Source organism: Bos grunniens, chromosome 16, assembly GCF_055505025.1.
Source record: "Bos grunniens cultivar Pamir isolate PY7600 chromosome 16, Bosgru_T2T1.0, whole genome shotgun sequence".
NCBI lineage: Eukaryota > Metazoa > Chordata > Mammalia > Artiodactyla > Bovidae > Bos > Bos grunniens.
In genome coordinates this window covers 51,181,533-51,207,836 of record NC_141180.1, presented here as the reverse complement: position 1 = coordinate 51,207,836, position 26,304 = coordinate 51,181,533, and the positions used below count along the sequence as shown (strand labels likewise).

Here is a 26,304-nt window from a genome sequence, read left to right as displayed (position 1 = left end):
TCCATTGAGTCGGTGATGCCATCCAACCATCTCATCCTCTGTTGTCCCCTTCTCCTCCTGCCCTCAGTCTTTCCCAGCATCAGGGTCTTTTCAAATGAGTCAGCTCTCCACATCAGGTGGCCAAAGTACTGGAGTTTCAGCTTCAACATCAGTCCCTCCAAAGAACACCCAGGACTGATCTCCTTTAGGATGGACTGGTTGGATCTCCTTGCAGTCCAAGGGACTCTCAAGAGGCTTCTCCAACACCACAGTTCAAAAGCATCAATTCTTCGGCACTCAGCTTTCTTTATAGTCCAACTCACATCCATACATGACTACTGGAAAAACCATAGCCTTGACTAGACATACCGTTGTTGGCAAAGTAATGTCTCTGCTTTTTAATATGCTGTCTAGGTTGGTCATAACTTTCCTTCCAAGGAGTAAGCGTCTTTTAATTTCATGGCTGCAATCACCATCTGCAGTGATTTTGGAGCCCAGAAAAATAAAGTCAGCCACGGTTTCCACTGTTTCCCCATCTATTTGCCATGAAGTGATGGGACCGGATGCCATGATCTTAGTTTTCTGAATGTTGAGCTTTAAGCCAAATTTTTCACTCTCTTCTTTCACTCAACTATATTTCAATATAAAATAAAACTTAAAAAAATAAACTAGCTTGCATAATGTTATATATTAATTCCTCAAAATCAGCTCAGCATAAAGGACAATGCTTTGACTTGAATATTTATCTTTATGATCAGGGAGTGGAAACTGTCAGACATTTGGGGCTCGGGTCTGAAACACTGGTTGACGCGTAGACTTGGGGCCACTCCACTTCAGTCCACGCACTTCCTTCCGGGGTAGCTCCTTCCATGTGCTGGTGGGGCCCCTCTACCTAGGGCCCCCACGAGGACCCAGGCAAATAACCCCACATGCTTTGGGGCCACTGCTAGGGCGACCCGGCCTGGGGCGTGGGAGGCCGGCCAACGCTGCCAGCCCAAAGCGAAACGCGACAAGTGGGCGGGGCCGGGGGCCGGAGGCGGACGTGCATTCAGCAGGCCCGCAAGGCTTCCCAGCTCTGTGAGTCCTTTCTGGGGAACCAGGAGAGGGCTCCTCTCCTCATTACAAAACGGCCAGCGCGGAGCCCGCCCGCTGTAGTCGCGACGGCTCCTTCCTCGGCCTCTAGAAAGCCCGGGGAGTATCAGCCCGGGACAAGACAGCCGACATTGGTCACCGCAGCTGCGTTTGCCGTCCGGTCTGGAGAAGACTGAGGTCTCCGGGAGCACGCGAGATGTCTCTCTAGACCCAGCGCGTGGTCTTCAGTTCGGCTTTTTTAACTAGGGAAGAGGGCAGCAGCAAGGGGAAGAATGGGAGGGGCCCTGCGCGCTGGCGGGCCTCCCATTGGCTCCTCTCTCTCCGCCCTTAGACCCCATTGGCCGCGGGTCGAGCGCACGGGCCGAGCACGCTGCCCCGCGATGCGCGGCGTTGGGCTGGAGGCGGCGGCGCAGCCAATGGGAGTGGCCCGCGGGGCAGGGCTGAGGGCTCTGGGTCTCCGGGCGCGGGCGAGTTGGTAAACAGATCCGGAGCGCGTGCCGGGCGCCAGCGCTGAGGCGAGCGCGCGGAGGCTGCGCGAAGGTGACCGCGGATCCTAGCTTCCTGCAGCCGGGTAAGGCTGCTGCCCGCCGGGCGCCGCGTGCCCTGGGCGCCGTCTGCCTGAGGCCAGAGCAGGGCTCACCTCCCGCTTGGGCCCTTCTTGCATCCTCAAGTGACAGAGCGGCTTCCCCTTTGCGAGTTTCATTTGCCCGGAGTTCCAGGCCACGGCGCCGTGGGCGCGCCTCAGAATGCAGGGTGGGCGCCTACGGCTGTCTGCTACCCCCGTTCCCACAGCCCATATCTGTCTCGGGGAGGGTGCGAAGGCTGCGTGCCGGAGCCTTGGGTCCTCGGAACTCGCCTAGCAGCCCTGGTGACCTGATGCCTTGTTTCTTGGTTGCCAGTACTGCTTTCTTGCCTCGCTTTCTTACGATGACATTTCTCTTCACGCCTAGACCCCTTTGCACTGTCTCAGGGGCGCTAATTGTCCCTGGCCCGAGGTTTGTGTCAGGATTTTGACGCCCTTGGCCCTAGCCAGCTGTTGGGTTTCACTGGTGAGGGTTTTGTATGAACATGGGACTGAGGGTCCTTTTTGGTTATGTTCTCCGCTGCCTTTTCTTTGGCCCGTCCTCCTGCAGCTTCAAACGCTGGGGATCTTGTCAATGGTCGTGCCTTTCCCCAGTGCCTGCCCCTCTGCCAAACGGAGGCCGGTCCTCCCATGGACCTTGTGGGATGGAGAATGCTGCTGGGGGGCAGGTCTGGATGCTGGAACTCTCTATTTGGATGACAGGTGCCAGTCCTCTGAAGGGTGAGCGGCTTCTGTGCAGCCTTTCATCCTAGGTAGGGCCTGCAGCCCATTGGGAAACTCGTCCATGCTCACTTGGGCCTTGGGTGTGCGTGACAGAAGACTGAAGAGTTGGACCTGCCAGGTCTAACTTGTTGTTAAAGGATTTGAGCGTGCAGGATGCCAGCTTGCCAGTTGTTACGCTGGCAGGAGGGCCCATCTCTGGAGAAGGTACAAAGCGGGAGGAGGGGTGGGGAAACTGGTGATTCTCAGGGGAAACACCTTTATGATTGATGATGGCTTTGGGCATTTTCAACTTTGCAAATGATGCAGACAAAACAGGGTTATGATTTTGGACCTGACCTTGGACAACTCAAAGGAAAAGTGAATTAAGGTGGTCTGAATGCTTCCTGTGTGTCACATAAGCCAGGGTTTCTTAATTTTCAGCAGCATCCCTGGCCTCTATCCATTAGATGCTAGTAGTACCCCCCTCTTCTTCCCCCACTAGTTGTGACAACCAAAAATGTCTCCACACATTGCCAGATGTCTCCTGGAGGACTCAGTCAACCTTGATTGAGAACCACAGAGATAAAACTGTAAGAGTTCCCATGCTGCCAAAGGCCCCCCTGGGACCTGTCCATGAGTAGCTGAGAGGTTTAGGTAGCAGATAGCATTGTGCTCTCTGTCCCAAAACAATGATAGAAGCCATGTTGGTTGGGCTTCAAGGGAATTTCCTTACCCCCTGCTCCATACCTGGGGGATAGGGGTGAGATAGGAGGTTAGAAACCTATGGGCATTAGCTGTGCCTGCTGAATGCATGGCAGAGACTGAGTCCAGAATACAAAAGAAGCAGGGATGCATACTAAGTCGCTTCAGTCGTGTCCGACTCTTTTTGACCCTATGCACTGTAGCCTGCCAGGCTCCTCTGTCCATGGGATTCTCCAGGTAAGACTACTGGAATGGGTTGCCATGCCCTTCTCCAGGGGATCTTCCCAACCCAAGGATCCAGCCCAGGTCTGTTATGTCTCCTGCATTGGCAGGTGGGTTCTTTACCACTAGCGCCACCTGGGAAGCCCCAAAAGAAGTGGGAGACTTGTGGTTTCTGTCTTTGGGGTGTTTGCAAGACTGTGGGAGATATGCATGTGAAATAACCATGGGGTGTTTTGTAAACAGTGAGCAAAGAGGTTTAAGCTGTCAGTGGTGACTGAAAGGACAATTCAGTTTTCCATAAGTGGCTTTTGCAAAGTGATACTTTGTTCATCCTCACTTATTTACTGAGACATCCCTTATGTCTTATGATGTGAGAGGGGGCTAGGCCCATGTCTGCAGAGAGAAAGTGTCTGCATTTCAAACATATATGTAGGTGTATTTACTTGTACCATGTACTCCTCCTGAAAGAGGCTACCCAGAAGTGTACTGGTGCAGAAGGGACACATGTACAATTTGTAGAGTGCTTTTCCAGTTGATCAAAGCATCAGAGACAATGTCGGAGACAATGAGCCATTTGTTTTTGCAGGGAAAGACACTTACTTCTGAGTCTAGAGTTTGTCTTCACTTTAACCCAGAATTTATGCCCCAAATTCCAAAGTCACAAACTGACGGGGATGCAGAAAAGTGAAGAAACAATGGTTATTGGACAGGAAAAACACCCCAAGTCCATACCGTGGATTTCCTTTTCTTGTCATTGATTGGTCCTATGGGGATGTATCAGGATTTTCCCATAACACTCCTTGGTTTGTTAGGGGGTCTTTTGGGTACCCTTTCTTGCCTGCAGAACAGAATCTGGACAGGGAGGTCAGTCTTCCTTTCTCAAAAAGAAGTTTAGAGAAGCTTATTATTGGGAAGCTCCAAACTCGGCAGGATGATTTTCCATCAAGAGCTGTGGACACTGAGTCATTATCTTTGTCAGTTGAAACAAGAGCTGTGTGCAAAATTAGACAGGAATATTTAGATAGAGAGTTGTCTTGATCTGACTGTGGCATCTGGAAATAGTTCCAGCATTCTTGCTAAACAACAGCCAGGAACTTGGGAGAGCCAGAGAAAGAAGAGCCTGTGGGAGGGGGGAATGTGAGGGTCCTGCTGCGTTAGGAGTTGCGCCCATGCAGGGAGAGGGGGTAGCGGGAATGGGGTCAGCTGACTCTGAGGCAGGGTCAGAACCCTGAGAGGGGTGCGTCTGGGTGGGCTTCTCCCCACAATTTTCACACCTGAGTGGTCTGTTAATAAGCATGCTGTTCATTGTGGGGTTATAGGCTCCTGAGCTCTTGACCTTTTTGCTTTGAGGTCATGGGCCTATAGTATATTTAAAGTTGGAAATGACCCTAAAAAAATCTTTTTATTCTTCATACTTGGATATGATTTATTTTTTTTTCTTCTGTCCATGCAGAGAAGGATTCATGAGAAAGCTGAGGGTTTTTCTCTCAACTTGCCATTTCAGAGTATTGTAGATTCTCTTGTAGTGAATAGTGACTGAGTTCTTGTCTCCAGAGCCCTCAACTTGCTTTTTAAAACATTGTTCTGTTTCCTTCTGGGTGGAGGGAGAGGGGCTGCGTTTTGTCCAAACCTGGGAAATCATGTGTACCCTAAGGGTTGGTGCCCCTCCATGTCCTGCCCTGAAGAAAAGCCCTCTGTGACATTGTGGGTGAGCTTCCCAGGTGGCACTAGTGGTAAAGAATCCACCTGTCAATGCAGGAGATGTAAGAGACGTGGGTTCGATCCCTGGGTTGGGAAGATCCGCTGGAGGAGGGCATGGCAACCCACTCCAGTATCCTTGCCTGGAGTATCCCATGGACAGAGGAGCCTGGTTGCCTACAGCCCATGGGGTCGCAAAGAGTCGGACACAACTGAAGCATTTTAGCAGCAACAGCAGCAGCTGGTTATTTACTCATTGTTGAACAAGTATCAGTTGATTGTATTCCTTGAGTGTGGTATTGGGAATATACAACTGAACAGTTCTCTGGGTCCCTGGCCTCTGGGAATTGTAATAAGTGGTATGCAGATACCACCTAAGCACCCTCAGTGTGGTTTGAACTAGGGGCTCTGAGTGAGACCACTTCTGGCTAGTGACTCTTGGAGGAGAAGGCGTATTAACTGGGACACTGACGATGAGCAGGATTTTAGCAGAAAGAGGCAGGAGTGTAGAGGAGTGAGGGGCCAGTGCTTCCCAGACTCTATGCTAAAGGCCAGGTTTTATTTTTCCCCAATTTGCTGCAGACCAGTACTTTTGTAAAACACACTAAAAGTGTCATCAGTTCAGTTCAGTCGCTCATTCGTGTCCGATTCTTTGAGACCCCATGGACCGCAGCACGCTAGGCTTCCCTGTCCATCACCAACTCCTGGAGCTTACTCAAACTCATGTCCATCGAGTCGGTGATGCCATCCAACCATCTCATCCTCCGTTGTCCCCTTCTCCTCCCACCTTCAATCTTTCCCAGCATCACGGTCTTTTCCAACGAGTCAGTTCTTCACATCATGGCCGTGCTAAATTGCTGTGAGGGTTTCTGAGTGCTTGTGCTTAGTCACTCAGTCGTGTCTGACTCTTTGTAGCCCCATGGACTCCTCTGTCTATGGGGATTCTCCAGGCAAGAATACTGGAGTCGGTTACCATGCCCTCCTCCAGGGAATCTTCCCAACCTAGGGATTGAACTCAGGTCTTCCACATTGCAAGTGAATTCTTGACCATCTGAGCCACCACCAGGGAAGCCCAAGAATGCTGAAGTGGGTAGCCTGTCCCTTCTCCAGGGGAACTCCCTGGTCCAGGAATCTAACTGGGGTCTCCTGCATTGCAGGCAGATTCTTTACCAGCTGAGCTACCAGGGAAGCCTTTCTAAGTGCTTCAGTTCAGTTCAGTTCAGTTCAGTCGCTCAGTCATGTCAGACTCTTTGCGACCCCATGAATTGCAGCATGCCAGGCCTCCCTGTCCATCACCATCTCCTGGAGTTCACTCAAACTCACATCCATCGAGTCGGTAGTGCCATCCAGCCATCTCATCCTCTGTCGTCCCCTTTTCCTCCTGCCCCCAATCCCTCCCAGCATCAGAGTCTTTTCCAATGAGTCAACTCTTTGCAGGAGGTGGCCAAAGTACTGGAGTTTCAGCTTTAGCATCATTCCTTCCAAAGAACACCGAGGGCCGATCTCCTTTAGAATGGACTGGTTGGATCTCCTTGCAGTCCAAGGGACTCTCAAGAGTCTTCTCCAACACCACAGTTCAAAAGCATCAGTGGCAAAGCGTCTGTCTACAATGTGAGAGACCTGGGTTCGATCCCTGGGTTGGGAAGATTCCCTGAAGAAGGAAATGGCAACCCACTCCAGTACTCTTGCCTTGAAAATCCTATGGACAGAGAAGCTGGGTGCAGGCTATCCATGGGGTCGCAAAGAGTTGGGCACGACTGAGCGACTTCACTTCAGCTTTCTTCACAGTCCAACTCTCACATCTATACATGACCACTGGAAAAACCATAGCCTTGACTAGACGGACCTTTGTTGGCAAAGTAATGTCTCTGCTTTTCAATATGCTATCTAGGTTGGTCATAACTTTCCTTCCAAGGAGTAAGCGTCTTTTAATTTCATGGCTGCAGTCACCATCTGCAGTGATTTTGGAGCCCAGAAAAATAAAGTCTGACACTGTTTCCACTGTTTCCCCATCTATTTCCCATGAAGTGATGGGACCAGATGCCATGATCTTCGTTTTCTGAATGTTGAGCTTTAAGCCAACTTTTTCACTCTCCACTTTCACTTTCATCAAGAGGCTTTTGAGTTCCTCTTCACTTTCTGCCATAAGGGTGGTGTCATCTGCATATCTGAGGTTATTGATATTTCTCCCGGTAATCTTGATTCTAGCTTGTGCTTCTTCCAGCCCAATGTTTCTCATGATGTACTCTGCATATAGGTTAAATGAGCAGGATGACAATATACAGCCTTGACATACTCCATTCCCTATTTGGAACCAGTCTGTTGTTCCATGTCCGGTTCTAACTGTTGCTTCCTGACCTGCATACACATTTCTCAAGAGGCAGATCAGGTGGTCTGGTATTCCCATCTCTCAGAATTTTCCACAGTTTATTGTGATCCACACAGTCAAAGGCTTTGGCATAGTCAGTAAAGCAGAAATAGATGTTTTTCTGGAACTCTCTTGCTTTTTCCATGATCCAGTGGATGTTGGCAATTTTTTTTTTTTTTTTTTTGGATGTTGGCAATTTGATCTCTGCTTACTCCTGTTATTTCATCAAGGATGACACCTTTAGTCCCAGGACCATTCTTTGAGTGGCATCTGTCCAGGCAGTGGGCTCTTTGAGCAGAAGCCTTGGGGCCGGGGACTGCCTGGTGGGGGTGAGTGCAGCTTGGTAGGAGGGTTAGGAGTTGGAGGGGAGCGGTAGGGGGCTGGGCTAGGGAGTGGATGGGGTGAGTCCCTATTTCCTGTTGAAGTAGCCTGTGCGATCACCCTTAGGAATTTAGGATAGTCCACTAGTACTTCTGTTGTGGCATTTAATCTCAGCAGTGGGGTCAGGGGGCCAGGCAGGCTTGGCCTAGCCCTCCTACTTTTCAGCTGATAGTTCAGGCTGGAAAGCGCCCACAGCTCAGTTGCAGCCTGGGGGGCCCTGACAGAGAGGGAGGTGGCTCCGTGCCGTGGCATATGTGCAGTGGACGTGGGTATCCGAGGGTATTGGGCGGACTGTGCAGGACCGGGGGCTGTGGGGAGCGGGGGCGGCCTTCTGCTGTGGGAACCCAGGGTGCAGTGCTATTGGCTCTGTTGGGAGAGGGCTAACGAAGTGGATTCCTGTGCTGGGAGGTCTAGGAGCTGCGGCCTGAAGGGTGCCTGGGTTTCTGTGGGAGAGAAAGGATCCAAAGCTGAGGCCCGAGCAGGAAGGGGCAAAAGTGGATGCCGCTCTGGGGAGCGGAGGGCACTCAGTAGGCAAACTGTGCAGAATGGGGACTGGATTATGGTGGAGGGCTCAGGGTAGATGAAGGGGAGCCTAGTGAGGTGGCCTGTAAGAAGTGAGGGCGGCCTGAGTCCCAGGTGGCAGGCCTTGGGGAGGTGGAATGAAAGCGTAGATTCCAGAGAGTGTAACTCTGTGCAGGTGGAATCTCTTAAGTGACTGCTTAACCCGGGCTGAGATGTCTAGTGAGGGGAGCACTGTTTGGGGTAGATGGTGGTGTCACTGCTGAAAACAGGGTCAGGGGAGGAGGACCTGGACTGGCGGAAGGAAGATGGTGATCGTTTTAGAAGCAAAGGGGTCGAGGTGCCTTGTGTGATTTTCCCTTGTATTCTTTTGTTATTAAGGTACAGTTTGCATACAGTAGGTTCACACTTTCTGGTGTGCAGTTGGGTGGTTTGGTAAATGCATAGAATCATGTAACCATTATCACAGTCAAGGTCTAGAACTGCTCCGTTCCCCCCACCCCCAGTTCCCTGGACCCCTTCATTGGTGTCCATAGGACTTGGAGGGAGAGATGTCATGTATGTATAACTGGTTTGGTTCTAGAATTGATTCAGTGGTTGGGTTGGCCTGCCCGGCCCCAGCTGGGAATGGCATGCACAGGCCTGAGGGAGCCACCAGCCCATGGGGAGGCTGAAGCCTGTTCCCAGGGGACAGTGTAGGGAGCCGGGTGGAGAGGCTGGGGACCAGGCCTGGGGACACCTGTGCTGTGAGGATGAGGAGCTGGTGAAAGAAGCTGAGCTGAGGGGCTGACAGAGTGACGGAAACCCAGGTCAAGATTTCCCGAGAGAGTGGGGCCAGCGGGAAAGGCTGGGGAGGATGGTGTTGGGGTGGCTTAGGTGGATGGAGCCATCAGGTAGCCATTGTGAGTGTCATGGTGTGGGGGGTGGTGGTGGAGAGCTTGGGGTCTGGGCCAGACAGCCTGTGCTGAGGGAGGAGGAAGGACAAGACGGGAGGTGCCCTCTGTCCCTGGAACGTTGGCAGAGGTGAGATGGAAGGAGAGACGGAATCAACAGGAGGTTTTTTCATATTTGGTGCATGAAAGCTGAGAGCAGGTTTGTGGGCTTGAGGGGGAAAGCTTTTGTGGAAGGAGAGATTGAAGGCAAAACAAAAAATAGGTCAGAGACAAGGTCCTAGAGGAGGAGGGAGAGGGAAGAATTTCGGGATGGCAGTGCGGGGAGGAGATAGGATGAGGAGATAGGAGATAAGGGAAGCCGGGGGAGGGCTGAGGCCTGGACCAGGGCTTGAGGGCGAGCACAGCTGATTGCCTCTGTTTTAGGGAAGCAAGAGGTCAGCTAGATGTGAGTGAGGCCCTCTGCTTGGTGTGAGAGGGGAGGCTGGCCTGGGGTGGTGCTCAAAGGGGAAGTCAGGCTCCTGGCAGCTGCTGAGGAGGGCAGGAGGCGGGGGTGTGTGTGTGTGTGTGTGTGTGTAAGTGAGGCAGGAAAGTGTTTCCTGGTGTGTGTATGTGTGTGTGTGTGTAAGTGGGGCAGGAAAGTGTTTCCTGGTGTGTGTGTGTGTGTGTGTGTGTAAGTGGGGCAGGGAAGTGTTTCCTGGTTCTCTGAGAAGGGGCCCAAATCCCTTCCCTGCTCCCTGCCCCTCCTACTGGACTTTCCCAGAGGTGTTGCCTGAAAGAGGTTGTGGTCCCCACCTCTCCACCCCTGAGAAGCAAGTCTGCCCACCCCCGTACCCCCCATCCCACCCCACCCCTGCCACACACACACGCTTGCTGTTTTCACAGAGTGTCTAGAAGAGTTAGTACTTAGATTCTTTTGAGTGTGAAAATCTTTGTGTGTGTGTGTGTGTGCAAGGTCGCTTCAGTCATTTCCGATTCTTTGTGACCCCATGGACTGTAGTTGCCAGGCTCCTCTGTCCATGGGATTCTCTAGGCAAGAATACTGGAGTGGGTAGCCATGCCCTCCTCCAGGGGATCTTCCCTACTTCGGGATCAAACTCAGGTCTCTTATGCCTCCTGCATTGGCAAACAAGTTCTTTACCACTCACGCCACTTGGGAAGCCTGTGATTCTCTCTAGACCCTGTTAAATCCCAATTTTTAGCACAGCCCTGGGTCATACTGATCCGCTCAGGGGATAAAAGGCCATGACCTAATCTCAAATCTTGAGGTCATCTAGGTCAGTCTCAGCTTCTTATATGTGAGGAAACGAGGAAGCTCAGCCCAAGGGAGAGCAGGAGGGCCCGTTGTCACATGTGGCTGGTGCCCAGGGTGGGCTTCGAACCTGGGGCTGGCTGGCTGCCCTCGCGGACCGGGAGCCAGAGGGTTCCTGCCATCTGCTGGGCAAGATGTGAGGTCCTGGGGGTTGTTCACACACAGAACTTTTACATTAAACCCAGATCCTGGGGTTAAGCCTGGTTTGCTTTCTGCCTGGCACATTTTCTCTGTTTGGCACCAGGCCTGGCTCAGGGGAGGGTGAAGGTAAGAATAGGTTGCCCTGTGACCCACAAGTGGTTACTGTTTGACAGATTCTGGAGCAAACATCTCCCATCTGTGTGAGATCAAAAAAGCAGTTTGTGGCTCTTGCTCCCTGCTGTGTTTATAGCCAACGTTTGGTAAAGCTGAGGGCTGGGTACCACGTATGGGTCACGCCTGCTATGCCCCTGTTGCAGCCCACATGAACGCACTGTTAGTGGGCCAGACCTGCTGTCTTTTCCGTCTTCCCTCCCACTCTTCTTCTAAGGAGGGAGTGGGGCCGAATAGGGTATCCTGGGTGGACCACACCACTCGCTCCCCGTGTCTGCATGAGCATGGGAGCAGGCTCCCAAGTGTCCCCTTATGAACGTTGTTCTTCCTCGGTTTCCCCCTCTTCTGCCTGTTAAAACACTGGGGTGCTGATCCCACTGCTGTGTCCATGCCTCTGCATTGAGGTGGTTCACAGAGATTGTGGACAGAAAGCGTTTCCCAGGTGCTGAGCATCCCTGGTGTCACTTGAGTTGTGGGTTCAAAAGATGGAGCTTGGGAAGCTGGGGAGCCCCTGGGTGCCCGTGGGTATGACACTCCTGGTGAGGGTGTAGTGAAGTGCCAGCCCTCAGCAGGAGTCAGGGTCTGGGTAAGAGAGTCCCCTCTCCAGGAAGGCACCATGCAACCCCGGGAGATGGGATGGATACACCAAGAGTCATACAGGGCATGGCAAGAGGGACTTTAGAGGAAGAGAGGTGGCTTTAGGATGGAGCAGGGGACTGCTGTGGAGCGTCTTAATGTTTCATGAGGATGAGTAGGACTTTGGTAGAGGAAAGGGTGTTCTGGGGGAGGCAGAGGCAGCATGTGGAAGCAGGAAGACGTGTGAGTGTGTGTGTGTGTGGGGTGGGGGTATGTCTGTGTGTGTGTTGAGGATGAGCCATTCTGGCTGAAGCCCTGGTGTGGGGGAGATAGTGGGAAATAAGCACTGGAAAGATGTCTTGTGGTCCACAGTGAAGAACCTTGAGGGCCAGGCCTTAGTTCTTCCAGCAAAGAAGAGTGGAGGTCAGCGAGGAGGCAGCTGCCTCGCCCTCTGTCTGTCCTTTTCTCATTCTCTTCCTGCCTACAGTCATTTGTCTGGAGTTGTCCTTTGTAGGTTAACTCACTGGTTTTAAAAACTATTGGGGTTTTGTGTACACTTCCCTGGTGGCTCAGATGGTAAAGAATCCGCCCGCAATACAGGAGCTCTGGGTTCGATCCCTGGGTTGGGAAGATCCCCTGGAGGAGGGCATGGCACACCACTCCAGTACTCTTGCCTGGAGAATCGCCATGGGCAGAGAAGCCTGGTGAGCTACAGTCCATGGGGTCGCAAAGAGTCGGACACAACTGAGTGACTGAGCACATAGTGCCAAAGGGTTGCATCGGCTCTCCATGGCAGGAGTCATTAATTTAACCTTTACACCAGTGATGTGCATAAGTGTCTGTGCCTGGCCTGCATGTGGTGTTTGGAGGTGCTGCTGATAAAGGTTGGTACATGGTAGGACTGGGGCCACATACCCAGTGGAGCGCATACCCAGCGTGGACCCAGTGTGAGGCTCCTGCCTCTTTCTCCCACTGTGTCTGAGATAGAACCAGGGTGGGATTGCTGGTGCTGAGAAGCCTGACACTCTCAGTCTTAGCTGAGGAACTTTCCAGTAAGGCAGTTTGGCCAGGTGGCCCTTGAGAGCCCAGCCAGCTCCTGGATTTTTATGACTCATAATTTTCTGCAACCAGTTGGACACTTTCCAAGGCGTGAATCTTGCTGTGTTTCCAGGAGAGTGACTACTGATTTAAAAACATGTTTCTGACTGGGGTGAAGTTTTCTTATTTGCTCTCACTTCCTAGGCCACAAGAGGAAAGGGCTGAGGGAGCCAGGGGTCAGGCAGGTGTAGATTGGCCAGCTCTTGAGAGTGTTGGGACGAGTTCTCTTTACCGTGTGGAGCTGTGCCTCATCAGCAAGTCGAGACCGTAATTCTGTACAGGGTTGTTGTGAGATGAAAGTGAAGTGAAGGTCGCTCAGTCATGTCTGAGTCTTGATGACCCCATAGACTGTAGCCCACCAGGCTCCTCTGTCCATGGGATTCTCCAGGCAAGAATACTGGAGTGGGTTGTCATGTCCTCCTCCAGGGGATCCTTCCGACCCAGGGATCCAACCCAGGTCTCCCACATTCCAGGCAGATTCTTTACCATCTGAACCACCAGGGAAGCCCTGGTTGTAAGATTAGGAGCAGCACAAAGTGATGCATGCATAAGGAGAATGACTGTTAGCTGTTCTTATTATTAATATTATTTAATTGAAATGTTTAATCTGCAGTGAACGTGTTTTAAAAGGTTAAGAATATAAGTGGTGACAGCGTTTTGAGGCTGGGGGCTCTTACTCGGAGGGTGCGGGGCCCCACGCTGTGCAGTGCCTGGTGTGTAACACAGGTGCTCCGTGGTGTTCTCAGTGTTGACCTGAGGCCGGTGGACAAGTGGGGCATGTTTATACTGAACGCAAGCAGGACTCTGTCATCGGGAGCAGGAATGTGTCTCAAGCGGCCCGTGGGACATGCCAGCACCCAGCACAGCACCGGGCACTAGCCAGCACTCAGTGCCGCTTGTGGAGTGACCACACGAAGTTATTTTAGAGGAATGATCTCGAAATTATTCTAGGATACAGCCCTTCTTCCCAACCCAGGAATCTACCTTTTAAAAAATAGCCATACATTAGTTTCCATTGTTGCTGTAAGAAATGACCACAAACTCAGGGACTTAAAACACTACAGATTGATTATCTTAATATTCTGGAGGTCAGAAGTCTGATGTGGGTCTCACCTGGCTAAGACCAAGGAGTCAGCAGACTCTCTGGGGGCCCAAGGACAGAGCCGCTCCCCTCCTCTTTCCAGCTTCTGAGAGCCGCCTGCCTCCCTTGGCCGAGTCTCTGTCTCCACAACTGCATCGCTCCAGCCTCTGCCTCTCTCACATCTCCCTCTTCTGACTTGGATCCTCCTGCCTTTCTCGTAAGGACCCCTGATTACACTGGGCCCAGGTGGATAGCCCCTTCCATCTCAAGTTCTTTAATTCATCACACCTGCAAAGTCCCTGTCACCACATGAGATAACTTAGTCACAGATTCTGGGGATTAGAACATGTGTGTTCATCTGTGTGAACATTTCTGGGTGGCCGTCATTCAGCTGGCCACAGCCACCCGCAGTATTTTGGCCAGATTTTAACACAACCGCGTAAATACCTGATTTTAGTTTAAGAGGAACTCCTCAACTACAGCACCAGGGTCCTTCCTCACCGCTGTGTGACCGTGCAGATGACACTGGTGTTTGTGTGGTCAAGGTCAGTCTGTGTGAATGTCGGGGGGAGTGGGGGTGGAAAGAGTCAGAGGTGTATGAGATGTGAGCCTCCCTCAAGAGGCTTGTTACTGAAAAGACTTCTATGTGCTAAAGGTAACTTACAAATGGGGCAGAATCTGACCAGAGCTGGATTGGTCAATCAATGGAAAGTGTTAAATTTAGAAGAGCTGAGAAAAAATGAGGGCCCAATTTAGACATATGTCCTTGAATATATTCAAGGAATGTTGAATATATTCGTACATTTCAAAGTACTTCTGTCTCTCTTATTTAGATTGGACTTAGGCCATCATTAGTATTCAGGTGAGGTTATAGGAAGCAGGTTCAGGGACCTGGAGCATCCTGGCTGGTCAGAGCAGAGCTGATGCCCAGGCCCAGAGGCTGGCATCATGCAGACAGTCTTCATGGCTGATGGGTGCATAGGTGAAATGCACAGGTGAAGGAGCAGGTGCGTGTGTGTGTGCGCGCATGCGTGTGTGTGCGTGCATGCGTGTGTGTGCATGCGTGTGTGTGTGCACGCGCGCACAGAGCTGATGCTCAGGCCCAGAGGCTGGCATCATGCATACATTCTGCATGGCTGATGGGTGCATAGGTGAAGTGCACAGGTGAAGGAGCAGGTGCGTGTGTGTGCGTGCGCATGCATGTGTGCGCATGCGTGTGTGTGTGCGCATGCGTGTGTGTGTGCACGCGTGCACAGAGCTGATGCTCAGGCCCAGAGACTGGCATCATGCATACAGTCTGCATGGCTGATGGGTGCATAGGTGAAGTGCACAGGTGAAGGAGCAGGTACGTGTGTGCGTGTATGTGTCTGTGTGTGGTGGGGGTACATAGGTGTACGTAGAGATTGGATGGGAGGCCTGGGTCCTGACTTCAGCCTCCACCTTCAGGCTCAGGAGTTTGGGGCTTATTCTGTAGAAAACTAGGAGCCATTTGAGCCGAGGGTGAAATGTGATGCAAATGGCTTTGAGGATTAATCTGGCGGCAGATGGGCTGTAGGATGGAGCCAGGGAACTTGTGGGCATCAGAGGGGTTTCCCTGCACTGTCCCTCCCTGAAAATACCTAGCGAAAGCCTCCCGTGCAGTTATCTTCTCTGAGAGTGGCATCGACCGTGCTGAGGATTACCAGTGGTAATTTTATCCTGCTTGTCCTGGGCACTGCATGCGGGCTGCCAGCACGCCAGACTGCCTTTCCTGAGTAATGCCTCACACCACAGCCATATAAGCCACACTGGTCCCCAGGAGAGGGTGAGTCTGCCCTCCCTGAGTCACATCTGGTACTGTACCCGGCCCGGCTGCTGGGAGTGTAAATCAGTAAGAGGGTTGTCCACACTGGTCTCATTCATGCTCGCCCTGGTCTCACCAAGTCCAGACCTCATTCCAGGGTGTCTGTGTGGTCTTAATAATAATGATCATCAGCTGGCAGGTTTTGAGCACCTTCTGTATGTGCCAGGCATTCGGGGTCCTAAGTACTATTATATGGATTATCTAACCCACTCCTCTTGAGAACAGATGAGGGAAACTGAGGTGCAAAGTTGAGCTTAAATGACTACTTAGGTCAGCAGCAGAGTCAGAATTTTAACCGGGAGCGCCCAACTCCAGAGCATCTTGACTGCTTCATCAGTATCACTTCCTGGACCAAATCTTTTTTAATCTTTTAAGCAGAATACATTGGTTTATAATCAGACAGTGAGACTGCACTCAGGACCCCATGCTTGGCATGTTGGTGTTTGTAATCAGTTACATTTGCTCCCCAGTAAGAGGAAAGGTCACCTGGGGCCCTCTGAGGTACCTACCTGTGCTCTGGAGCCCTGGGCCCGTGCAGGTCCATTCATGGCCTGAGTTTCTCTCTGGATTGTCATTAGAGGCTGGAACTACTCCTGCTGCTGCTTTTTCGATTCCCTCTCGCTGCCCCCAGCCCAGTGTCCACTTTGGGGCAACATACCAGGGAGTCCTAAGAATATCTTAATTTCCCAAAGGGTGAAGAATGGAGGCTTGCCATTGAGGATATCACTCTTTTGCTTGTTTTCTCCTTTTACCTGTTAAATGGTTGCCTGGTTCCTGAGCCGTGATAGATTCGAGTTCTAGCTCTTATTTTGACTTTGGGCAAGTGGTGTGACTTGTTGTGTGACTTTGGGCAAGTCACTTAACCTCTCTCTACCTTAGTTCCTTCACTGTACAATGGACATAGGGGACTTCCCTGGCAGTCCAGTGGTTAAGACTCCAAGCTTCTAATGCAGGGGTTGTGGGTTCAATCCCTGGTCAGGGAAGAAAGAAAAGTAAGGGAGGTAATACACATAGAACACTTAGCACACAGCCTGGCATATAATAAACTCTGAGTGAAAAATAGAAGCTACAGTTAACATCACATTATGCTGGTCTTCTGCTTCAGATGTTTGGGGAACCAGTGAAATTCACTGGAGAATGTCAGAGTGCCCGCTATTCAACAAGCCCTTGAGTGTGTTAGCATAAGAGTCTATACTTTTTAAATGGTTTCCAAAAAAATCCCAATAGTCTGGAAATGGCTTTTGAAGGAACATGAAGTCCTTAGCGTAGGAGACAACTTGAGGCCCAGAAATGAACTTCTTTCCTTACAGGGGACAGTTCTGCTGCGCCAGCCAAGGGCTGTGTCTTCAGCCCCACGTGGAGTCTGTGGTGAGCAGCCTGGACCAGGGCAGGAGGCTGCCCTGTCCTGCAGTGGGGGCTCGGTGGGCGGCTGAGGGTGGGAGCGGCAGTGGGCATCCTGTCTGCCTGCCTCTCCCCTCCCAGGCACACACTGGTGCTTGCCTGGCAGAGGGGGCTCCTGTTAGTGATACGGTGAAAGTTCTGGAATGGAGGACTGGTCTCAAGCAGTGGACTGACAGTGCACTTGTCATTTTAATGTGAGATGAGGGGACGCAGGAGGCAGCTGTATGGCTGAAAACCTCGGGAAAGGCAGGAGGAAGGAGAACAGGAAGTCGGCATCTGACCCCACCTCACCCCTGGCCTGACCCCTTCATTAGCAGCTCTCAGATCATCCTGCTCTGGGTGAGCCAGTAAAAGGTGGTCACCTCAGAGCCCCTCCCTCTGTCCAGCCCCTGCCTGGGGCCTCTGGGTAGTGGGCAGCTCTATGCCTGGGAAGGTGCCCATCTCTTGGGGTCAGGAGCAGAGCTGTGCTGAGGTGTGCTCACCCCAGTGCCAGCTCTGGTGGACTGCTCTAACTCCAGTGGCCTTTCCAAATTTCCTGGGACAGTTGAGGTTATGTTTTACTCTGTTGCCCTAGAATCGGGGTCAACACACTTCCCTGAAAGAACCAGATAAGGGGATATTTTAAGCTTTGTGAGCCATAGTTCTCACTTGCAACTACTCAACTTGGTGTTATAGCTTAAAACCAAATCAAACCCCAAAACCCCAAACAGCCGTAGGTAATACATATCAATGAGCTGTTGACAATACCTAAAGGAATGAGCAGTAATTTGTGTTCCAGTAAATCCTTATTTAAAACATTTGTGTTCCAGTAAAATGCATATTTAAAAAAACAGGCAGCAGGGCTGGATTTGTCCCCATGGTTTGCTGACCCCTGATCTAGAAGGGCACCAGTCATATTACATCTCTTAACTTCTGGGTCAGAAAAATGTGATCACTGCACTTACTACATTATTCTAAACTAGGATCCTGTTTTGGGGGAAAGTGCCCATTAATCGTTTCTGTCTTTTAACACAGGGCCAGCATTAGACCTACCTGTGCCCAGTGATTTTCTCACCACTTCCTGAGAAGGGCAGTTGAGCTTCTTTCCCAAAAGAGGGATGGCCATGTTCCATCTTCCTGGTGGCCTGTTAGGGGCAGTTGTCTTCTGATGAAGGAGAGTGGCTAAACAAGGGTGTGGAGAGGCCTTATTTATAGCTTTCTGATCTGCCTCCAGCCCTCTGCCCATCGCACCCAGGACAGACACTTGAGGGATGTGGGATAGTTGCTTTAAATCACACCTCTGTGTGCTTGCTTGTATTTTTCATTTTAACAATAGATATTGAAGACTCTTTTTCTGTAACTTATTTTCTGTTACAGAAGTAGTGTATGTTCTTTGTTAAAAACTTTAGGAAATAAAGCAAATGAAGAAAGTAAAAAGAAATGTATCACCCCACCACCCAGAGAAGACCTGTTTTGCATGTTTGCTATCACCCATCACCCTTCTTTGAAACTTCTTTCCTCCTCCTTCTGTCCTTCCAAAACAAAGGATAATATTGTTGTGTAAGCTGCTTCCTTCCTATGTGGGAACATATAGTAAACTTTCTTATTTGCCAGTAAATACCTTTCTTGGTGTCATTTTAAGTGGCTGCACAGCAGTCCATCTATGGGTGGACCACTATTTATGTAGCCAGTCTGAGTGTTGTAATTTATGTTCTTGTGGCTGAATTATCACACATTCAATGTTAAGGAAATGCAGTTTGACAGGGATGCTTGGATATCTCCCAGAAAGGATGGCCTGGGAGGGTGACAGGGAAAGGGGACTTCGTAGTAGGCACACAGGTTTGGGGTATTCCAGAGGTGGCTTGTAGCTGTCGGGCATGAATGACCCTAGTCGCCCGTTCCCCATTGTGGAAGCTTGACTCACCAGGTCTGGCTGGGACTGACTGACAGCGGAGGGGTGGGTACGAGGTGGGGTTGGAGAGGGGCACAGGCTCTTTTTCTCTGTCTCTTCCCCTGGGTGGTTCTTCCTGTTTTCAGTTGGCTTTGAAAATTGATGTGTGTTAGGATGTTTCTGAACCTGCTGATGAATGGGCCCTCAGGGCAGACCTCACTAGGTAGGAGCCTTCCGGGTCTGAGATATTGGCCCCCGGGGTGTGATTTTAAAGGCCGAAGTGAAGGGCACATCTACAGAAGTTCATGGATTTGGGCTTCAGAGGTTTAAGTCTTTTCTCTGACACACACACTCTTATCAGTCCTTGGAGGAAACAGTCCACTGGTATTTTCATTTTCTAAGAGGGAAAGCAAGAAGGAAAAATTTCAGGCATGTAAAGGAACTTTCCAGTGTCCATGCAGACTAGAAACTGGGACTGTTCATGCCCAAAGTAAAAAAAGATTGCTCTTGGCCACCTGTGAGCCCCCATCCTGGGCCTCCTGGAGGTCATTAAACGGTCTTTTCCCAGGAACACTAAGTGGCAGTCTTGAGACTCCTTTGGTGGCTGTCTCCTTTTTCAGTTTCTTGAGGAAGAGTAATGGGAAAGGAAGGGGCAGTGGAAGGTTTCCACTTAGGGACAAAGCCAGACTTTTAGGGAGTAGCAGGGAGAAGCTTTGAGGAAAGGGTCTCTCTTTAGACTTCCTGCCTGGCCTTGAGTGTGGGCCACCTTGGTTCCTTTTTGCCTCTTCTTCCAGGACAGGATTCTTAAGGTAAGTTTCCAGGACCACCAGCAGCAGCAGGTGGGACTCTATTAGAAATGTAGGTTTACAGGTTCCATTTCAGACCTAGAGAATCAGAAACCTGGGGTTGGGGAGCAGCAAGCTGTATTTCAGCGAGTCTCCTGGGTGATTTCTGATGCCCCCTAAAGTATGAGACCTCTGCCTCAGACAAGGCTCCTAGGAGACCTTTGAGTCCATATGTAGATTGAAAGCTGTAAGCAGGTGTGAGCCTGTCCCAGAAATGGCAGGCTTTCTTAAATCTTGGGGGGGGGCCAGCTGAGTTCATTTCTGTCTGCTCTGTGTCAATGTGGTGCAAGTTGCTGGAGACACGGAGGGGAGACCACAGGTGTGGTCTGTGCCCTCCTTTGGCTCACAGCTCAGTGTGTGGGACCCACAGGAGATTTAGAGCACAGTCACTGCTACCTGGGGATGGAACAAGGAGCCATGGAGGGATGTGGATGGGCTTTGGGGATGGGACATGTTGGGGAGAGCGTCCCAAAAGAGGTGCTGTTTGCACTGAGGTGTGGTGAGAAGGAAAGACGTGCATTCTTGCACAAGATAGCGGGGGTTGGGGGGCAGAAAGGTCAGTTAGGGGCTGCTGTGGTTGCCCAGCTGGGAGCCCCTGGGGGGATTAGGAGAGGTGGTCGCAGTCCTCAGGATGGGGAGCCTGGGTGGGCGGGTAAGGGGAGTGAAATCAGTTCCGGATGTGTCCTTGGGCCACTGGGTGACATGCACGCAGCAGCCGAGGCTTGAAGCCTGCTCGGGAAGGCTTGTCAGTGAGCTTCACACACACTCCTCGAGACAAAGGGCTTGCTGCGCAGCTTGCTTTGGGGTCCTTACACCGGGCATCCCATGGCTTCCCGGCCAGCTCAGGACGGGAAGAGATCAGAGGAGGGCGTGCTCGCTTTTAGAGAGACACACTCTGGGCCTTTCCTTGGATGGGAGCCGGTCTGTCTTGTCACACTTCATACTCACAGAGGGGATTGAACAGTGGCTTAATAAATGTATTCACTGTCCCTGGCTTTCTGTCACCTCGTGAGACGAGACAAGTGACAGATTGTGAATTCTGGCAGTGAAGGAGGGGCTTGGGGATGCAGGTGGGAACCCTCCCCCCAAATAAAATTCTCCTGTGTGGGTCCTGATGGAAAAATTTATGGTGGCTTTATTTGCTTAATGCTTGTCAGGATTGTCTGTTTTATGTAGGTATGTATTTTGTATCCCCGCATGGGGTATGTATCCCCGCGTGGAGATACACCATGAGGCTTGTGAGATCTTAGTTCCCCGAACAGGGCTTGAACCCAGGCCACTGCAGTGAAAGCGCTGAGCCCCAACCACTAGACAGCCGGAGAAGTCCCATTTATTTATTTTTTATTTTATTTTATTTTTTTTTATTCTTCCAATTTTATTTTATTTTTAAACTTTACATAATTGTATTAGTTTTGCCAAATATCAAAATGAATCCGCCACAGGTATACATGTGTTCCCCATCCCGAACCCTCCTCCCTCCTCCCTCCCCATACCATCCCTCTGGGCTGTCCCAGTGCACCAGCCCCAAGCATCCAGCATCATGCATCGAACCTGGACTGGCAACTCTTTTCCTACATGATATTTTACATGTTTCATTGCCATTCTCCCAAATCTTCCCACCCTCTCCCTCTCCCACAGAGTCCATAAGACTAAAACACAGCTCATTGTCCTGCTGATACATCTTACTGTAACTGGCCAGGTAGGCATGACTTGGGTGGATTTTTTTTTTTTTCCCCCAGTTCTGGAGGCTAGATTTGAAGGCTCTCACACTACAGGTAATTTCCAGCTAAAGGATCTCAGAATCTGTTTTTCAACGTGAATGAAGGCTCATGGGGAAGGTCAGAGAGTGAAGGTTCAGCAGGAAGATTTCCTCTTGGAGCCCGAGGATTCCCATGTCAGGGGACGCTGGCTGTGCTTCTTTTTCAGTGTCTGCCCCTGGGGAGTAGTGAGCTGCATTTGTTCCAGTTCTTTCTCTCTAGACAACAACTTTGTTTACTTCCTTTATAGCCCGTTAGCATGTTAGACCGGAAAAGGGGCCTGGAGACCCCCTTCCGGCCCCCAACCGCCTGCAGCGCCCTCCTGCTGGGGAGGTGAGCAGTGCGCTGTGTCCGTGGCTGGGCTGTCTGGGCTCCCAGGCTTTGCTGCTGTTCAGCTGCTTCCCTTGCACCTGATCCTCGCGTGTTAGTCTCAGTTGGCCTCTGGTTGTCGCCGTGGTGGCTGTGCCCATTATAGATGTGTGTGCATGCCACCACAGCTGTGAGCTCCGGGGCCAAGGGCAGGTTCATCCCAGGACCTGCACAGACTAGCCCAAAGCACCAGGGGGGAAATGTGTTGAGAAAATAGACCGAATGACTCTATTTTGGTGCGGGTGCCTTAGTGGGCGCCCCTGATTGTGAGTGCCCGTCCTCCACCCCCACTGCTATATTCACTGGTGTTCGCTCAGAGGAGAGTGGGAAGCGCCCAGGTTGTCTGGGGTGCATGGTGCCAAGTGGGTGAGGAGCCTGAAAATACCCTTTATCCCTGTATTGTTCCCCAGCAAGGTCCCCAAAACCCATTTAAGAACCAGCAGGGTGAAGCAGGCTGGGGTGAGGGCTCTAATACTTGTAGCTGAAATCATGATGAGGATAAGATTTGAATCTTGTGGTTAATGTACTTTCGGGGCTTTTGATTTTATTTATCTAAGATCCTGATGAAAATGCCTGCTGGTGTAGCTGAGTGCCTGGTGCCTGTGCATTCCTGCAGGGGTTTTGCACCAACATTCAGGATAGCTGAATTCTGAGTCATGTTGGGGTTCTGGTGTATTAAAAGTAGGATTTATGAGAGCCAGTTTTTGAAAATCAGAAGGTGAACACAGTTCTGGAAAGGTATTTCCTCTGGCAGTTGTCCACCTTCCCATCCCTGCTCCTTGAGGGTAGACATTCCTTTGTCAAAAAATACCCGGTGTTGACTAAGGTTTGAACATTTCACTTTGTACACAGCAGAGCAGCATGTGGGGAGGTTTGGGGGCAGTGGTCCCTGCACATTAGATGAATAATCCTCAAGGGGGCTGGCCTGGGCTGTGATTTTGAAATATGCATCCACCTGTGAATCTGTTCACGAGGCCAGACTATTTATGAACAGCATCTGTTAACGTGAGAAGAGGTGGTATTGCCCCACAGTAGTGGGAAGGTGTATTTCCATGATGTCATTTCCATGTGGATGGAACCTGCCTTCCCAGGGAACTGGCTCTAATCTTCCTCCATGATGGCACTCGCTGTCCAGGGTGAGACAGGCACCCATGGAAATTCTCCGGTATGAGGATTCAACCATGCAGGCAAGAAGAAAGGCATAGCTAATTAATTTTTAATGTGTACTTTTTAAAGATGACATATTTATTTGCCACTTTGAAAGTGGAATATGTGAACTAAAAGTTAATGAAATACGGTTAGGAAAATATTGAAGGAGATTGTTATTACTTATATTTCCCAAATGCAGGAATTTAATTTAAAAAAAAACGGTCAGTTTAACATTTTTTTTCCTCTTTTGAATTTTTAAAAAATCATCATTGTAATGTAGGTGTCATCCTGGCCCATCAGGGAACTATGCTCAGAGCCGACATACTTAGGAACCGAGAGAGTGAGGACTGGACTCTGGTGGTTCCAGACCTGCCTCTTCAGAGTGCAGGACCACACCTGGGCATTTCACAGTGAGCTCCCCCGTCAAGCTAGGCAGGGGAAGTTGGCCAAAAAACCCACTTATCAGCTTTGCTCTAGCAAAACTTTAGTTACGTGGTTATGATAACTTGGATGAGAAATTCAGTAGAATTAGTTTTAAGCCTAAAAACAGAATTAAATAGGTCTGTCAGTTAGCAGACAAGGTGAGGTTTTGGAATTATCGAGGCTTGTGGCCTGTGAGGTGCTTCCCTGGTGGCTCAGTGGTAAAGAATCTGCCTGCAATGCAGGAGCCACAGGAGATGCGGGAAGATCCCCTGGAGGAGGGCATGGCAACCCACTCTAATATTCTTGCCTGGAGAATCCCATGGACAGACGAGCCTGGCGGGCTATAGTCCATGGGGTCCCAAAGAGTCGGACACAACTGAAGCGACTTAGCACGCATGCACATGACCTATGAGAGTCTCCTGCCTTGGTTATCTGGATTGGATTTAGAGGTGAACAAGGGGAAGATCTGTTTCTGGGGACTGCTGCAGCAGTGGGGTATGGTGGATGGTCCTGGGACTGCCTGCAAGGGTCCTTCTGAACAGAGGGGGCTGGGCCCCTGGCCTCTGCCATTGCGTGTCCCTGATGTCTCTTTCAAAACTTCTCTCTTTGTGAGTGAAATGTGTCAGGGGTGGGCCTGTGGGCAGGGCCGCTGTTGAGAGCTGGCACCAGCTGCATTTGAGCTCTGATTACGTGATCTTTTCCCAGTCCTGGACATTTGGTCTATGGGGCACACACTTGTTTATTGCCATAGGAGCAGGAGCCCAGAGTGGAGCCCAGGGTGTGAAATAGCACTGGGTGATGGGCAGGGCTAGCTTCCCCCCTCGTTCCCGTCTCCCTCAAGGGTATGGTCACCTTCCAGAAACCTCCTTGGCTGTGATTAGGGTACAGGAGGTTCATTTGTGTCTAATCAGTGCCTCCCTGTGGGAGTGCCTTGGGGTCGGTGGACCGAGTGTTTGGAGCTGAATGGCCTTAGCCAGTTCGTTAATGCCTCTGACTTTGGTTTTCTCCTTTGTGAAATGGGGGCAATAATATCCATGTCATTAGGTGGCTTATAAAGATTAAAAGGAGATGGAGTGTGGAAAGCACCCCAGCCTAGTGCCTTGGAACTGTCTTCCTATGAAGGTGAAGGGGTCTTTGAGGGCAGGTTGGGTGGGTCATCTTAACTTTCCAGGCTCCTGTGCATTTGTGGGCTTCTCTTCTTTTAAGTAAAAGTAGCTGTGCCCATGCTTAGAAGCCAAGCGGATCCCTGCAGGTGTCTCTGGACTGACGGGCTGCTTCCCCATGAAGGGCAGCCAGGAGCGAGCCTGCGTCTTTGAAATCCTGAGGGTTCTGATTAAGATCCTTGTCAGTGCTCTCGCCTGGCCTTCCCGTCTGCACTTCTGTTAATGAATCTGATGAGAATCCCGAAGGCGTCTCTGGGACGGTCCCCTCCCTCTTGCTGGCCCAGCCCTGTGTCCAGGGTGTATCTGTGCTTCTCAGCCTCCTTGTGTTTGTTTCCAGGTTTGTTCCTGTGGGTCTCCTGCCCACTGAACCTTCACATCCTCTTGTCTCTGGGACTCCTGGCAGATCCCAGCTCCTCCCTGCCCCCTGGCCAGAGTGCTCCTGCCCACCCTGGGGTCTCCTGCTCCTTTGCTTTTTGTGTTTTTTCTTCAGCGCCTCCCCCCCCAACTTCATTTTAACTTATCTTACCCTTCCCAGCAGCACAGCCCCAGGTAGGTCTTGAGCAATGCCTGGGAGAGTGCCAGCACACGCCCCACCCTGTGAGGCATGAGTACACTGGCTTTCCACTTCTTCACTGCTGACATAAAGAAACACGTTTTATGCTGCGACCCAGGAGAAAGGACAGCATAGCCCGCATGCGCATGGAGGGGACCCAGGTTTCAGGCTGGGTCCTGCCTGCATTGTTCCCGCACCATGTCCTGTATCATGTTGGTGGTTTTTTAATGCTGGTTTTTAATGCTGGTTAGGATTTTCCAAGGGCATTGCCTGAGTGTGGGGAGGGATTGTGGTTGTCCCTTGGTGGGCGTCTTCAGGGGCTTCAGGGCAGAGCAAGAGTGGCTGGGCATGGACAGACAGCTGCTGAGGAGTTGGGGTTGGGGGCCCCAGAGCCCTGCAGAGAGGTGTTCCCTCCCCAGCCTACAGTCTTGGTTCAGAGGGAAGAACAATGAACTAAATCAGGGGCTCCCAGGTTCAAGTCCTAGTTCTGCCACTTGGTGGCTGAGCGGCTTTGGACAAATCCCTTCACCCTGTGCCACAGGGTGGGCGTGAGGTGAGGAAACATGGGCCCGGTGCGCAGCCCCAACTCCACAGACCCTCTCTGCTCAGCGCCCCGCAGCGTGGGGAGCCACCCAGTCTGCCTTGAGCCCTGGACCCTCCCTGCCTCTCTCTCTCTCCCCGAATCAGAAGTGGAGGTCACTGGAAAAACCAAACAGCCAGAGTTTGGGGTAGAGGTGGTCCGTGTGAGTGTGACCCTGTGTGGGGCATGGAGCCCCTACCCTGACTTGGCCCACCCCACTCTCTTCCAGCCCTGAAGGATGGCGGCCGTGTTGGGGGACGCCATCATGTTGATCAAAGGCTTTGTCAAGCTGACCCAGGCGGCCGTGGAGACCCACCTGCAGCACCTGGGCCTCAGCGGGGAGCTCCTCATGGCGGTCAGGGCCCTGCAGTCCACTGCTACAGAGCAGGTCGGCATGGTCTTTGGGCAGGTGCAGGTAAGGAGGCTGCTTGGCGGTGGGCGGGGGGCTGGACTTAGAGATCTTGGTGAGACCAGGGGGTGAGCCAGGACACCTCCAGGATGGCCAGTCTCCTTGTGGCCAGGGCCAGACAGCCCAATGTTTAGCGTAGCCCACTGTCCTGGGTGTGAGGGGGAGGCTGCCGCCATGTGACTGGAGTTTCAGTTATACGAGGCTTCACAGAGCTGGGAAGAACCCCAGGAACATGAAGCCCAGCGTGCTCTCCAGTAAGTCTCTGACCAGTAACTCACCAGCACTTACCCTGTGCCTACTGGTGCCAGGCATGGGGCGCAGAGGGGAGAGACAGGCCCCGCCCCGCCGGGGGCTGCCTGTGGCTTGCTCTGTTCACTCTGCCTGGCCTGGGTTCAGTTCCTGGGCCTGTCCTCAGGGTACTGAAGAG

The 26,304-nt window shown here is 51.5% G+C and overlaps 1 protein-coding gene across 6 annotated transcripts in view; it reads left to right on the top strand.

Moving 5' to 3' along the window:
• The first annotated feature begins 1,006 nt into the window (after positions 1–1,006).
• The window catches only part of COQ8A (coenzyme Q8A), a 47,073-nt gene continuing 21,775 nt past the window's right edge, over positions 1,007–26,304 (top strand). For 2 of the 6 annotated variants that reach the window (XM_086345043.1, XM_086345039.1), the window contains exons 1-2: positions 1,549–1,642; positions 25,698–25,883. In XM_086345043.1, coding sequence (XP_086201169.1) covers positions 25,707–25,883 — 177 coding nt within the window. In that variant the 5' untranslated portion in view covers positions 1,549–1,642; positions 25,698–25,706. Of the gene's footprint in view, positions 1,057–1,548; positions 1,643–19,231; positions 19,439–25,011; positions 25,101–25,697; positions 25,884–26,304 lie in introns of those variants that run through there. The other 4 variants (XM_086345041.1, XM_086345040.1, XM_086345044.1 and 1 more) reach the window with 4 other exon arrangements.